This window comes from Sminthopsis crassicaudata, chromosome 4 (genome assembly GCF_048593235.1).
Source record: "Sminthopsis crassicaudata isolate SCR6 chromosome 4, ASM4859323v1, whole genome shotgun sequence".
Classification (NCBI taxonomy): domain Eukaryota; kingdom Metazoa; phylum Chordata; class Mammalia; order Dasyuromorphia; family Dasyuridae; genus Sminthopsis; species Sminthopsis crassicaudata.
Window position 1 is genome coordinate 5,539,734 of NC_133620.1, and position 15,663 is coordinate 5,555,396.

General features: G+C 49.5%; 1 protein-coding gene across 5 annotated transcripts in view; it reads left to right on the top strand.

Annotated features, from left to right (window-relative positions):
* The window catches only part of NEXN (nexilin F-actin binding protein), a 35,236-nt gene that overhangs the window by 11,744 nt on the left and 7,829 nt on the right, over positions 1-15,663 (top strand). For 2 of the 5 annotated variants that reach the window (XM_074265624.1, XM_074265622.1), the window contains exons 2-10: positions 782-862; positions 2,247-2,438; positions 2,634-2,709; positions 2,807-2,955; positions 6,843-6,884; positions 8,171-8,362; positions 8,447-8,623; positions 11,261-11,449; positions 14,406-14,603. In XM_074265624.1, coding sequence (XP_074121725.1) covers positions 836-862; positions 2,247-2,438; positions 2,634-2,709; positions 2,807-2,955; positions 6,843-6,884; positions 8,171-8,362; positions 8,447-8,623; positions 11,261-11,449; positions 14,406-14,603 — 1,242 coding nt within the window. In that variant the 5' untranslated portion in view covers positions 782-835. The remainder of the gene's footprint in view (positions 1-781; positions 863-2,246; positions 2,439-2,633; positions 2,710-2,806; positions 2,956-6,842; positions 6,885-8,170; positions 8,363-8,446; positions 8,624-11,260; positions 11,450-14,405; positions 14,604-15,663) is intronic. The other 3 variants (XM_074265627.1, XM_074265626.1, XM_074265625.1) reach the window with 2 other exon arrangements.

Below are 15,663 nucleotides of genomic sequence, written 5' to 3' on the forward strand. Positions count from 1 at the left end.
GACGCCAAAGGGTCACCATCCAAAGGGTTTGCTTTGAAAGGCGGGCACGCTGGGTCAAATCTAGGATGGAATCAACAGGAATAACTAAGTTACCTTTTGGTTCCCAAATCCATCCTAGAAGAGATGAGCGAGCCAGTGCCCGGGTGCTCCGCGGCCAGGAGGATGGAGCCCCCCCCAAAGCGCCGCTTCCTGGGCTCCGGCAGAGCCAGGCTCAGTTTGGGGAGGACGGGGGTGGTTATCTGGACCTGGGCCAGAGGAGGACAGGCAGGGTACTAGCCCACCATGGCAGCGCAGAACTGGGCAAGAGAGGGCCGTGGATGGCGTCGGTTGTTTGCAGGGGCCTGGCTGGGGCCCGCTGCCCATGCTTAGCTCTTGTTCCAGTGCAGGAGGAGCGGGAGAGAGACACCGGGTCTTCCCCACTCAGAGATCCTATTAACGATTCAGGGTTTTAGGGGCTGTTGTGGGGAAGGAGTGAACTTTTACTGCTTTCTCCCAGGAAAAGCCACAGACTTCCCGCCGGATGTGGACAAGAGCTGAGCTCTCCATCACTGGAGGTCCTGAAGTGGGGCGAGGACGAAGGGGGAGTCATGCTGGGACAGGTTGGGCCACAGGGTCGCTGGAGCGCCTTCAGGCTCTGCTATCTAGTGACTCACAGGAGTCCCTGCTTGTGCAGGGGAGAAGAGGCCGCTCACTTGGGGAAATAGTCCCCTTTGCCTTCTCTCCAAGGACCACTTGCGTCAACCCCGTCCTCGGAAATACTAACTGGGAAAAATTCTTCCAGGTGCCGAGTTCTTTGCACTCTCCGTAATTGTTGCCAGAGCCACCTCCAGCAAACATGAATGACATTTCCCAAAAGGCCGAGGTAAGTCTCAGGCTCAGGCTCAGGAAGGAGGGAGGGAGGGTCTGTGAGTGACTCTGTGGGCAGGTCCTGGGCTCTTCCTCAAGTGTCTGCTCTTGGGATGCTTTAGCAGCCGGGGTGCGGCCCTTGGTCCTCGAGGGCTTCATGGATTGACCCAACCGAGACCAAGCTTGAGCGAGAGGAAAGAGATTCCTGATGAGAAGCTTGGCCATCTAGGGATGAGCCTTACCGTAGCCTGGTCCTAGAACTGGGGCCTTCGTCTGACATGAGCTTGCGTGGGAGGGTTGGAACTTCTGAAGATGCCCTGAGAACCCTCCCCACTCCCCCCCACACAAAGGCTCAACCCCCTTCAGAAATGGTCTGTCTCAGGTGACCGGCTGTGTTTGGGACTAAAGGCAGAATAATGCGAAGCTGCCCATTCTGGAGCACAAGTCGAGCTGACCAGGTCCACCTCAGGTTTTGCTCCAGAACTGGCCACTTCACCCCCACGTGGTGGCTCCTCCTCTTGGCGGCCCCAGCTGTACGTCCTTCAAGCCGCTGGTCGTGGCTGTGGGGAAGCTGGAGTGGGAAGGGGTGTAGCTCCCGGCACCCGAAATGAAAACCACCCCAAGTTAGGAGAATCGAAAACACAACCACGACTTGAATGTCCGATTCATTTTTTGTGTCCATACACAAGCCTTGAAATTCAGGTGAATAAATAAAATTCTAAGGGAATCACTGCTTCTATGGAAGCGAGTGTGGGGGAGGATGCTCAGGGCAAAGGTGCTCAGGCTCTTGTGCCATGGACCCTCTAGTAGGATGCGGAAGCCTATAGATCCTTAGAATAATGTTTTGGAAGGAAATGAAAAAGGGAAAAAAGAAGTACAGGATTACAAAGGAAACCCATTTTGCTGAAATGCAGTTATCAAACTTTCGAAAACCACAAAACATTGGTGGAGTCCCCCAGATCTCTCCATAGACAAGGGGTTGGTGGGTCCTGGGTTAAAGTCCCCTGCCCCAGAGGGTCATGGATGAGTTAAATCGATGGCACCTCTAACGTGCTGAGACCAGCAGCGTCAACCAGGCCAAAGAAGCCGAGTCCTCTCCTTCCTGGTTTTTAGCGGCTTTGCCTGCGTTGCTCCCCCTTGTCACGGAACTCACGCAAAGCTTCGTATTGGATTTTATTCTCATGAGAATTTAGCTTTAGTTATTTGTGTTTGCATTTTCTTTTTCCATCTGATCTTTACAAGGCACAAAATCAGTTACTGCAGGAGGAAACTGAGCTTCCCAGACGCATATATATTTTCTGTTTTAATACGTTTTTCTGACATTCAATCTAATCTAGCCTGTTCTTAATTTCTTTCCATCTTTTAAAAACTTTTCTTTTCTTTCTCTTCATCTAACAAAGATTCTGCTTTCCTCATCTAAACCTGTCCCCAAAACCTATGTACCCAAACTTGGCAAGGGTGATGTCAAGGATAAATTTGAAGCCATGCAGAAAGCGAGGGAAGAGAGAACCCAGAGAAGATCTAGAGACGAGAAGCAAAGAAGAAAAGAACAATTTCTTAGAGAGAGAGAGTGGAACAGGAGAAAGCAGGAGGTGGCTGGGTTTGCTGCTTGTTTGTTTTTGAGATTGTTTGTGTTTTAAAGCATTATTTCTCGCTGAAATGCACAGGATGCAATGTGCTTAATTTGCAAGCTAATTTTTGTCTCACACGTGTAGAAACAGAATTTCGTTCATGTTGTGTCTTTGTTTGGAGACGCTCTTTCCAATGAAATGTCTTCACTTGTCTAGATGAAAGAAATGCTCGCTTCCGACGAGGAAGAGGAGACATCTAAGGGAGAAAAGGCTTATGTCCCAAAGCTAACAGGTAAGGGAGGGATCAAAAGAATTGGTCGGGAACGGATAGTATAATCAAATTATTGCAAAATGCACAACGACTTTAAAAAATTTTCTTCTGTCCACAGGAACTGTTAAGGGCAAATTTGCAGAAATGGAAAAACAAAGGCAAGAGGAGCAAAGGAAGAGAACTGAAGAGGAAAGAAAGCGCAGGATGGAGCAGGACCTGTTAGAAAAGAGGAAAATCCAGCGAGAATTAGCAAAGCGAGCTGAGCAGGTCCGTGGGTGGGGACAGTGGGGGCGTAACTTGGGTCTGGGGATGCACAGCAGCCACACTGACACCTGGCAGGAGAGCAGAGGAGGCTGGGCTGGCCACGGGATGCTTTCATGGGGCTCAGGGGGGGCACGGCTCGGGCACGGCTCGGGCATGGGGCGGCGAGCTCCTCCTCTTCCCAACTATCTCCAAGGATGGGGGCAGCACTGAGCACAGAAGTAATGCCGGGGAATACCTCCACTGAAATCCTAATTTCCTGAATTCCCAATTATGGCAGCCCATAGTTAGACCTATTTAATTGAGTTAATGAATGGTCACCCATGATTTCAGAGGTCAAAAAATGCAGAGAGGGGAGGGGCTGCGGGCAGACGGGGTGCTCATTTGGGGGAGGAGGAGCAGCCGGGTCCACCTCTGTGCCCCAAAAGGAAAGAGGGCCGTGGAAGCTCTCCAGCGCTCAAACAGAAGAAAGATGCGAGGGAGCCACAAACAAACAGAATAGCTGTGAAAGTCTTGAATTTGTCTTTCAAAAACAGCGAGCGGTGTGTCTGAGGAGTTCGCGGCCCTCTTCCTGAGCCTCTTTGCCCGTCCTTCCCCGACACAGCCATATTCGTGCCTCGAGTTCTCAGGCTTTTCTTACTTTAGTCCTGTTTTTCTGGGCCAGGGGAGGGTGGCCGTCCAGGGTCTTCTCTGTGGGGCGCAGTGCGGGGCGTGACGAACGCTTTGGGCCCTCACCTTGTCCTTCGCAACCAGCCAGGACGACCGGTCCCCAAGCCCTGCCTTCTGCCGCCCCATGCGGAGGCTGGAAGGAGCCCCCCCCACTGCAACTCTCTGTTCCAAGCCTGCAGCTCCTTTCCAGCCTGACTGTGTGCAGCTTGGTTTTTGTGCATGAGGGTGAGAATTTGAGTTGGGGGCTGGGTGCGAATCCCTGCTTTGCCATTTAATGCTTGTGTGGGCAGTCCCCCGCAGCGAGCCTCGGGTCCTCGTCTGTAAAATGATGTTCTAGATGACCTCAGTCTCTGACCCTCTCATCCCTCCTCTTGTCTTGTGCGTGGAGTGACTGGAACTGCCCTGGTGGCTCCCGCTCTCAGCTGAAGCCTTCTCAGATTTCCTCCGGCTAGGAGGGACGACTTTGTTCTGTCCTCCCCTCTCTCATTCCTCTGCAGTGCCCACTCATGAAATCCTAACTTCCACGCAGCAACGCTTAACATCCTGATAGATCGGGGACGAGAGGTCACCTTTCCTTGTTGTTTCTTTGCCCGTAGAATATGTTTGCTGGATTGGACTTAAAGCCCGTCATTAAGAAGCCCTTAGAATAAAGCACTAAATAAGTGAGCTTGGGAAAAGAGAAAGGGAGGGCAAGGAGAGACCGAGGGGCTAGGTTTCCTCCTCTCCCAAACGGGGGGCTGTGCTCTTAGGCTCCTTCCAGCCCTGAGTTACAAAGGGTCTTCTGGAAAGCTCCTTAGCTATGGAACTGGGAGATCTGGACCCGGTCTCTGGTTCTGATATCATCTGTTTTCTGGTTCAGCTAAATTAAGACCCCTCCCCCAAGCCCTCGTTTCTGTGCCTTTAAGATGTGGGGGAAGCCTGATGGGACTTGAAGTGTGAGCCATTTGAGAAGGTCACCCCTCTGGCCTGAGCTGAGGATGAAGAAAGGTGTCCAGCCTCTGAGCCAAGCCAGGTCTGGTTTCCTTTCCCTCCCTCTGGAAGCTCTTGGGACAGTGAGGAAGGAGACTCACACGGGCCTGGTTCTCTAGGAAGGGCTCGGCAGACTCTTCTGCCTCGATGGCCTCTCTGGCCAGGAAAGTAAGGATGGCAGCCCTGGGACCTGCTGCTGGCCTCCCAAGGGAACAACTTCCCCGGCCTCTGGGAACCGAGTCCTCAGCTGGACGAGCTTGCGCGGGACAAGCGCAGGGGAGGGTCTGCAGGCCTCCGGCAGGGGCGAAAGCAGAGGGCCATCACAGGGGCCTTTGGGGCGCAGGTTGGACCAAATGCTGGCTCAGGGAGCCGGTGCTTCAGGCCCGCCACTGGTGTCTAAGTCAAGGCTGACCCGAGGATCTCCTGACTCCTGGGGACTAATGGGGCTCATGGATGGGCCCCACAGAGCCTGCCTTGAGGTTTTGGGGTGAGTGGGGCAGGATGAATCAGAGGCACACAGGACAAAGGTGGCCCCTTAGTGCTCTGAGGCCTCCTGGTTTAAGGGTTTTGTGGCGACGCCCCGTGGCCGAGGACTTGTTTAGATGGATGCGGGAGGAGAGGGGGGACAGTGCGAGGTCAGGTGGGACTCTGGCACTGAGGGCTCCGAAAGGACCAAACAAATGGGACACGTGCTTCCCAGCTGGGAGATGTGGGAAACCGAGGCAGGAGCAGGTGAAGGATTGCCCAGGGGCACATGTGTCCTTCCTGGCTCCAAGACCCTGCCCCGGGGACTCCTTTGGGAGGACTGAATTCAGATCTCCAAGTAAAGAAAGAGCTTTCCCCATTAGAGCGTGTGGAAGTTGAGCAAAAAGAATTCTGTCTTGTTAATTAGGGACATTTTAGAAGTCAGATGATGAGATTTATTTTGGAAATAACTTTTCTATTCCGTTTCAAACAATATTCTTTGTGGGATAGAGAGCAGTTGCACGGTCTGTGTTTGCAGAAGATTCTTTTTGCGTTGATGGCGACATTTTTAAGCGCGCCAGGCAGCCTGCTGAGCACAGACGGCTGTTGGTGGGTGAAAACTCCCCACTCTGCTCGGGAGGCGGTCTCCCTCCTTGCCCCGCGTTAAGTCACCCACTTGGTTGGGCTGTGCAGGGAGAGCTGTCAGCAACAGGCAGACTGAGGCTCCATGTTGGGAGAAGCCTTCCATCACAACGGCCCAGATTGTGCAGAACAGGAGCTCGTGTGGCGCGAGGGTCAGTGGGAGGAACTGGGCATGTGCTGCCAGCACTTCAGAGACCTGGGGGACACAGGTCCCGTAGTGGGAAGAGAAGAGGGACGCTACTCGGTCACAGGGGACAGCAGGAGTGGGGCCCCAGGTGCTAATTCCTGACCCCAGAAGGGAAGGGCCGGCGGTTGCCCCTTCACTGGAGGTCTTGAGGCACCGTGGTCAGGGAGGCCGTGACCGCATGACCTTGGCGTTTTCTCCTGATTCTGAGGGATAGAGCCTCTGAGGGATTCATAAGTTCATAGAACAAAATACTCCAGGACTTGCCCTCTGCCAGCTTCTCTGGCTCTCCACGGTCCTCCTGGATAGCAGGCCATCGTTGTATCCCTTAAGCCATTTTCATCTTTTGTGGGGCACGGCTCCCCATGCTGAGTCGTTCCCCCTGTTGGGATCAGGGAAGTGTGGCAGGGATCCTGAATCAATAACCTTTTTCCCCCTTTAAAGGAATTGCATGAAAGAGTCTCTACTCTGGCTGACTCTGCTGCATTGGTTCGACTCTTCCAGCATCCAAACTCTTCAGAGATGGCGTTGTCTTTTCTCACCGAGGGAGGAGTTAAAGTGAAAGGCTTAAACTGACAGAATTGTTCGCGGCTGCTTTTAAGTCCGCTGGGCCGCTATGAGACTTAGACTCACTGTCCCATTTCAAGGATGAGGATAGCTTAACATGTTGGTTCCTGTGAAGGTTAATAACAGGAAAAATGGTGTTGATGGAAAGGTGTTTTTCTTTTTAAAAATGTCACGGCTAAATCTAATGTTCATGTTCAAGTGCAGAGTGTTCACCTGACTTGCTAGATACAGCGTGACAGCCGCTCACCAGCCTGTTGGATGAATATCAAAAGCAACATTTCCAAAATTTCACATTTGAAAATTTCCTGCAATTTACTGATCCTTTTTCAATTGTATGTTTGAAAGCCAAAGGCAAAGCACCAACCGATTGTAATGATATGAAATTCTCATTCAATAGATTGAGGACATAAACAATACGGGAACTGAATCAGCGTCAGAGGTAAAGACATATTTCTTTCGATGAAGCATTCCCCTAAAATGATTCATGAATTCTCTCTCTCTCTCTCGATTTTTTTTTTTAATGAAAGAAACGCTGGTAAGAGGGCACTTTTGTTGATGAAATACTTCACCAAGTAAGACCATATTTGTGCATTTTTGAATCTACAGCCAAAGTTATATTGATGGAAAAGTCGTTTTTAACTTTTTTTACTTTCCTGACTACATCTAAAATATCAGCTGGCCTCAATTATAAATATCTTGCCTAAGAGCCTTGGTTTGAAGTATCCCTCCCAAAAGAAGTGTCTTGCAAATGAGCTCTGACCTGTTACATTTTGGATGATTCCAAGCTGCTTATTTGAAAGATACCAGCTTCCCCTGGATCCCTCCCCCCACCCCTCCCCCCTTGGTAGCATGTCCTAGAGAGGGGAATTGCCACTCCATTTTTCCTGCACACTTAAGCAGCCCTGTGTATTTGCACCCCCCCAGTGGAAGTTCCCCCTCTACACGGTATTTGAGAACCATTCCTTTCCGCCCAATGTGGAAACTAAACACACCTAACAATTTGATGGTGTTCCCATGATTGTAGAACTCAGAGCGGAGCGGCTTTATTTTAAGTGTGTATATTTGTGCTGCCCAGTATCATATTTCTAACAATCAGGAGCAAAAACACATGGCATAGAAGGGACCGATTTCCATGACTTAAAAGCATCCATTTTTAAGTAGCAAAAAAGGCAATTTTATAATGTTCCTAGTAATGGAAATATCTCGTGTCTCTGCACAGTAAAAATAACTGTTTATGAACGATTTTGAAACTCCCAGAGATGAGGATGCATCAGGGAACCTTTGTTTCCACCCTCCAGTTCACCATCAAATTGATTCCAAGCCCGTTCACCACAGAGATAGCATCTTCTGGGCTCTGAGTGCTTGCATGCGCAGCTGCCTTTCCCCCAAGCTCCACATGTGCCGCCGGTCACCTTCTTAGCAGCATCTATGTTTGTCTGCACGTCTGGGTCCCGGGAGAGGACTTCCAGAGGATAAAACTAACGCACACACACACACACACACACACACACACACACACACACACACACACACACAGACACAGACACACACACACACACACACACACACACACACACACAAGCACTGATGGAGCTGTTGAGAAAAAATCCCTCTTTTTCATGTTACTGTTTGATAGAACCAGGAGGATCTGAGACGGGGTAAGTCTCCATGAAACTGCGCTTCTGAGGAGGAAGCAGCGTTCTAATATTCCATTTTATGCACCAGGAAGGAGATGACTCCCTGCTTGTGACAGTGGTCCCGGGAAAGTCCCAGAAGACACCTGGAAAAAAGAGTTTTGAGGACCTGGAAAGAGAGCGGGAGGAACAGGAAAGAAGCAGACACGAAGAGGAAAAGCGACTCCGATACGAGGAACAAAGGCGATCCCTCAAGGAAGCCAAGTGCCTTTCGCTGGTGATGGTGAGTGCGGCCTCTTCTGGGACGGCCCCGGGGGGGCGGGGAGGGGGCTCACTTAGCCTGGGACTAAGGCGGCTCTTTCCCCAGGACGAGGAAGCAGAGAGCCGAGGCGCTAAGGACGCGCTCTGTCCCGGAAAGTTGAAGCTCACTTTTGAGGAAATGGAAAAGGAGAGACAAGAAAGCCAGAGGCGTCGGGCGGCGGAGGAGGCCCGGCAGCGGCTGCAGGAGGAAAGGCGGGCCTTCGAAGAAGCCCGGCAGCACATGGTAAAGGGCCCCCGGTCTCCCCATCAGGTGTTCCCGGGCGCAACCCTAACCCGGTCTCCCCCATCAAGTTTTCCAGACGTGTTGACATAAATCCTTTTCTGACGTTAAGAAAGGCTTCTGAGTATTGCAGAGTATTTCGAAACCTCATTATCAGTCCTACAAATTGGCCTAAATGAAAAGATTAGCTTTCGGAATTCCTGGTTCTAAAGGATCCCGTTGCCCCTATTTCCCCTATTTTCAGTCCAGCCCCTGTAACCGTGTGACAGTGTTAAAGCCTGGCCTGGCCTCTCCTCTCCCCAGTGGGACACAGGTAGAACAGCAGCTTTGCTTTTTCTTTCATCTTTCTTTTTTCCAATTTTTAGCTTTTCTCTGCATTTATCTTTGTTCCAGGTTTTAAGTCACTCCAAGGGGACTCATAAGTAACTAAAAATGAAACACTGCCTTCATTAATTAGTGTGCTTGGAGTCCACCGAAGTTTATAAAAAACAAATAAGTCTTTAGCTTATTTGCCATTAATATCAAATCAAATATCAAAAGCAAACATACTTTTTATGTTCTTCACTACATCATTCATTGACATCATAATAATGGAAAACCTATTTACATCTTTTTTCTTTCTTCTTTTTTTAAAATTTCAACAGGCCCACATTCCCTCCTAATATAATACCTTTTCATTTTTCAAAATCCATGCTAAGATAGTTTTCAACATTTGCCTGTGCAAAACCTCGGGTTCCCTATTTTCCTCCCTCCCTCCCTCCTCCTGTCCCCCTTGCATCCCCCTCCCCTAGACGGCAAGTAGTCCAATATTGGTTTACTGTTCCCCTACTCCATCAAGGTGCCATCTGTGAGAAAAGTCAGAACAGAATCGCCACAGTTGCCCTGAAGACTAATCCACGGGGCCTGGTTTCTGCTGGCACCATCTAGGGTCTCGGTGCTGTCAGTAAATCAGTCACTGAGTACTTATTAAGGGCCTCCTAAGTGCCGGGGACACAAAGAAAGGATGAAAAAGTCTCTGATTCCCAATGTAATGGCAGAGACAATGGGCAGCCCCCTGGGTAAGAACAATTCCATGCAGGACAGGCAGGCAGGAGGTACCAGAGGGAAGGCCGCAGCATTTAAGAGGGACCAACGAAGGCTTCTATAGAAGGGGGACTTGAAGGAAGCCAGTGGACGGCCAGAGAGAGCACGTCTGCATTCGGACGGATGCAGTGTCCAAGCAGGGCGTGTTCCCAGATCACAGAGGACCTGTGGGGATCGGATGAGGAAATGAGAAGCAAGGAGGATTGGGGGTTAGAGTTAAATGTGACAGAGAGAGTAGAGGGACGGGGTTCCCCACTGTAGAAAAGTGAGGACGAGGGGCTGGGTATGAGATGTCTCCTGCGTACCTGAAAGGCAGGTGAAGGGGTGAGCTTGGAGGTCAGGGCTGGAGAGGTGGATTTGAGGGGTGATCGTGGGAGCTGGTGAGATCATCCAATGAAACTGGCTTAGGGAGCACACACAATTAGGGATCATGGCCTGTGGGCAGATCCAGCAGAGGGGTCACCAAGGAGGAGGACCAGGAGAGAGGTCCAGAAGGATGAGGGTTGAGAAGAGACTTTGGCAGTTAAGAGAGTTTGGGTAGAGGCAGCTAGGGGGCGCAGTGGACAGAGCACCAGCCCTGAAGTCAGGAGGACCCGAGTTCAAATCTGGTCTCAGACACTTAGCACTTCCTGGCTCTGTGACCCTGGGCAAGTCACTTCACCCCAGCCTCAGGGGGGGAAAAAAAAAGAGTTTGGGTAACTTTGGGGAGAGCAGGCAAAAGCCAGGTTGTTGGAGGTTAAGAGGAGAGTGGGAGGAAATGAAATGGGGGGAGTCGCTTCGCAGAATAAAGGTTACCCTCCGAGTTCTTGTGGCAGCCCCTCAGAATCTTGACAGTTAACCAGCTTCGTTTCTCAAGTTTTCTTGCTCCTTTTCCCCACCTCTCCCAGAAGGCTGGTTCCCTCTCTCCAGATGGTAACTGCACTACCCCATCCCCTCAGAACAGAATCAGAGGAGTCCCTCATTTTTTGTGGGACAGACTATGGGGGTGGGGGCTTGGTGCCCTGCCTGCCCTTCTTGATCTTCCATTTAAGATAGGAGGGAGTGCAGGCAAAGCCCCGAATGCGCTGCTGGTGGTAGAGCTCCAGCCTTGGGGACCTTTGCTAAAGAGAAGACAGTCCATCAGAGGTCTCCCTCCCCCTGACACCCTCCTTGGGGGGTCTTCTGAGAAAGCCGTCATGGGAGGGAGGCTTCAGCTTCTGGAAATGGCCCAGGGAGGGGCAGGAGGAACCTTCAGAGAGTCCCTTTGTAACATGAATAAACTTTCTGACTTTGTAAGTTCTGAGAAAGAGTGGAGAATAGTCTCTGAGGGAGCCGGGGCTGGTTTTCTCTTGTGATCACCTGCAAGGCCTCCATCGGTGTCCCCAGGGATACTCCATGAGCCAGGTGCCAAGTAATGATCAGCTGTACCAATGGAGGGAACTTCCACTCTTGGGGTTCTCTGCCTTCCTGAAACCTCCTTGAACTTTCCCCCTCCCTCCAAGATGTTCTCATAAAGGATGTCTGACCTTCCTTCACATTTGACCCCTATTTTTAAGGACAGATCTTTGCCCTGCTCAGGTCAATGAAGAGGAGGGCAGCCCTGAAATGGAAAATTCTCAAGAGTCCCCTCGGCCTGGGAAGCTCAAACTCAGCTTTGAAGACCTAGAAAGACAAAGAAGAGAAGAGGAGAAGAGGAGGGCTGAAGAAGAAGCCCGGAAGCGAATAGAAGAAGAGAAGAGAGCTTTTGCAGAAGCGAGGAAGAGCATGGTGAGCAATGGATGACCCCAAAAAGGGGTGGGCTCAGGGTGCGCCCCTGGGGCGGATGGAGGTTCTGAGACGAGAGGGAGAGAGGTCCAGAGGCAGAGGTCCGCGCCCTTGCAGTCTTGTCCAAGGACCCTCTTAGTTCGGCAGAGGGGACACTCCAGTTGTTACTTTCTGGGTTCAGAAGGGGGCTCTGGGGAGGACTGAGGCGGGGATGGAAATGGAACCATGTAAGCATTTCTATGTAAAAACACAGTCAAGAGTGTTTGAAACTAAGCTGCTTTTAGAAACCAACTTACCCCTTTGTCCTCCTACTTCTTTATATAGTAAGATCACTTTCCAGCCCCAAATGAGTTCTTCCCTCTTTGAGCCCAAACTGTTGAGACCAAGCTTCAGACAATGCTCATCCCCCTCTAGTAGTCTTTTGTGACTCTTCACGTGATCCACTTTGTCCAATGATAGCTCCCCTTTCCTTTTCTCCTGGTACCGTCCTTTTCCCACCCTTTAATGTCTTTTCCTTTGGTATCATCACATCCGAGTCCATTCACAACCACATCGTCCATGTGATGACCCCTCCAACTGCCCCAATAACAGATACAGTTTTCAAGAGTTGCAGGTATCATTTTCCATCTAAGGATGTAAACAGTTCAACCTTTAAATAATATATATTTCCCCCTCCCCCCATTTACTTTTCTATGCTTCTCTCAAGTCCAATGTTTGAAGATCACATTTTGTATTTAGTTCTGGTTTTTTCAATAGAAATGATTGAAAGTCTCTTATTCGATCTCTTCCCTTGAAGGACTGATGCTCAGTCTCGCTGGACAGTTAATTCTTGGTTGTAACCCCAGGTCCTTTGCCTTCCCTAACATGGTATTCCAGGCTCTCCGATCTGGTAGACACTACCTTGGGTAATCCTGACTGTTGCTCCTTGATATTTGAATCATTTTTATCTGGCAGCTTGCAGTATTTTCCCCTTGAGATTATAGTTCTGGAGTCTTGCAAGAATGTTCCTTGGAGTTTTCCTTGTGGAATCTCTTTCCAGAGGTGATGGATGGATTCTTTCAATCTTCCTTAATGCTCTCTTGAAAAATGTTATCCAGGCTCTTTTTTTGATCATGGCCTTTAGATAGATCAATCATTTTTAAAATTTTAAAATTAATTTTTGAATCTGTTTCCTAGGTTGGCTGTTTTTCTATTTTCTTCCACTTTTTCATTCTTTTTAGTTTGTTTAACTGATTCTTGATGTTTCATAGAATCATTAGCTTCCATTTGCCCCGGTCTAGTGTTTAATGTGTGATTTTCTTCAGTTAGCTTTTATATCTCCTTTTTCATTTGATTAATTCCACTTCTCAAGGCGTTTTCTTCAGTGGATTTTTTTTTTTTTTTTTGCATTTGGCCTAATTGCAGTATTTATTTATTTATTTTTCTGAGGCTGGGGTTAAGTGACTTGCCCAGGGTCCCACAGCCAGGAAGTGTTAAGTGTCTGAGGCCACATTTGAACTCGGGTCCTCCTGACTTCAGGGCTGGTGCTCTGTCCACTGCGCCACCTAGCTGCCCCCAATTGCATTTTTAAAGCATTGTTTTCTTCAGTTTTCTTCCTTCCTTTTCCAAGCCGTTGATTCTCTTGCACACCTCTCGTTCCTTTTATCATCTCTTATTCTCTCTCTCTTAATTGTCTTTTAAAATCCTTCATGAGCACTGCCAAGAAACCTCTTTGGGCTTGAGACCAGTTCCTATCACTCTTTAAGATTTCCTCTATGCATATTTCTGGGTTGGTGTTTGATCTTCCCTGGCACCACAGTATCTTTTTATGGTCCAAGTTATTTTCTGTTTTTTGCTCATTTTATTTTCTTTTTGTATTTCCTCTTTCTTTACCTTCATGGTTGAGCTTTGCTCCCCGGGTCAAGGAGGCACTATACTATCTCAAGCTTCCTGTGCAGCCCTCAGCTTTGGCTTTGAGCACAGGGGCCCCTTGTGTTGGATGTTTTGCTCACAGCAGGGAGTAGCTTTGCCTGTTCTTTCCAGGAAACAGCCTGGTTTCCCAGAATTTGCCTTCCAAGCTGGGATTGGAGGCTGCCCCACGGTCTGCTGAGGGTCTCAAGTACAGATCTGCTGTGGTTATGATCCTCTCACTGGCTTTTGCTGGGCTGAGCACCTCTTTTACCTCAGTGACCATTCTTGAAATCCTTCCAATCTGTCTTGAGCTGGAGAGGAGTTTCTTTCTATCAGATGCAGCTTTCTGGCTTCACTCCACCATCTTGGCTCTGCTCCCTCATAGAACTCATAGAACCCAATTTACAAAGGGACCTGGGGATTGGAAAGAGATGGTCTCCAAAAGAGACGCTTCTTTGGAAAAACCCAATTTTGAACATCCTTAATATAACCCCCCTCTTTATTTCTAACCCAAGAGACCCAGCGTATTCACTTCCCCTGCCCCTATCTTTCCTTTCTGTAGTTGGAAGCTCCCAGGACTGGGAATTCAGAAACAAAATGCTTCTCTTTCTAGGGTGTGAGGGGCTAGACAGGGAGGTATAGGGGCTTCTTTGTAAATGGCAGAGGTTGGGCTTGAAGTGGTCTGGATAGCCTCTCAGTGTTCTTCTACACTATGGATTTATACTTTTCCAAATGCCTCCACCCCCGTTAGGTGCTTTCCACCTTAAAGGGTTTGACCCTGTGATTTTGCTTCACCCTCAGCATAAGCCTGTGAGTTACGTAGGGCTGACTTTGTTGAATCCATCTTAAGACACAAGGAAGAAAAAGCCCTCCCTGTATTCAATGACTTCTCTCGGGCCACATAGTAGAATTCAGACCTCCCGGCTTCTGGTCACTCCCAGACTCCTTCAAATGCCAAAAAATCCCAGTACCTTCGAGGGACATATTTTATTTTTAGCATGTGCCTCTCCATAATGAAGCTTCTCCTTTTGTTTGGCCTCCACAAATGGGAAATCATTACTTTCAATAGGTGCTAGATAGTGATTCTCCAGAGATCTACAAAACAGTTTCCCAAGAGTCTCTTATACCGGGGAAACTAGAAATTAATTTTGAGGAGTTATTGAAACAAAAAATGGAAGAAGAAAAGAGACGGACTGAGGAGGAACGGAAGCATAAACTGGAGATGGAGAAGCAGGAATTTGAACAACTGAGACAGGAAATGGGGCAGGTGAGCATTCAGCATTAAGATGCTTTTTGTGTGGTGATTGGTCGTAACCAGGTGGGCAGGAGGCAGTGGGCTGTGGGCCAGGGGCTCGAGGCCTTTCTCTGACCTGTTCAGCATTTGCTGTGGGACCGTGAGTAGTCACGGCCCTTTCGTCCTCCCTCATGACCCACAAACAGCACCATGAACGCTGACCACTCGCTGTGAACAAGAGTCCTCACTGGGAGCAGAAAAATGCCCTTGATGGGAAGGACCACGGGGGGCTGCCGGGGGGACCTTGCAAGGAGCCTGGCTCACCGTCCCCTCGTTTTGTTATGGCCGAGGACACAGACTTATCTGTTCAATTCCACAGAAAGAAAAAAAAAACAATCCCTGCTCCCAATAGACTCCACTGGAGAGGGAGCGGAGTGTGGCCCCGTAACTGGGACACAGGGAAGACAGGGACAGATAGGAAGATGTCAAAGAAAAGTGCAATGAGAAATCGGAGGGTGAGACCCCTTTGAATGGGGGAGGAAGGAAAGGGAAGGTTTCCTGGAAGAAGGAACAGTAATAGGCAGAGCAAAGTCCCTGCTGTGGTCATTCATGTCACACGCATTTACTAAGTGCTTACTGTATACCAGGCACTGTGCTAAGTGTGGGGGACCCAAGGAAATGCAAGCACAAGATGTCGAGATGAGACAAAATGGGAAAGCATCGGGGAACTCATGGGAGGGTACGGACCGAAGTCCAGCAGGATGCACGGGGGTTTATTGCTGGGGTTACAGATTGGTCTCCGAGAAATCATTGACTTGATGGAGGAGAAGAAACGGGGGGAGGGGGAGGTGCTGAGAGGGGCAGGACATCATTCCACACTAAGTAGGTACACATATTAGGTGAAAGACAGGATCCAGGGGATCTAAGTCAGGGGGGGAGCAGGGGGAGGACTGAGGATGGATTTCTGAGACCCCTGCGTAAATGAACTTTGCAAGGACTCTTCCTCCAGTTTCTGAAGAACAAAATTGCTGTGAAGGCAGTTGAAGATAGCAGTGAACTTTGGCACGTGCTGCTGGTCTCCCAACCAGAGCTG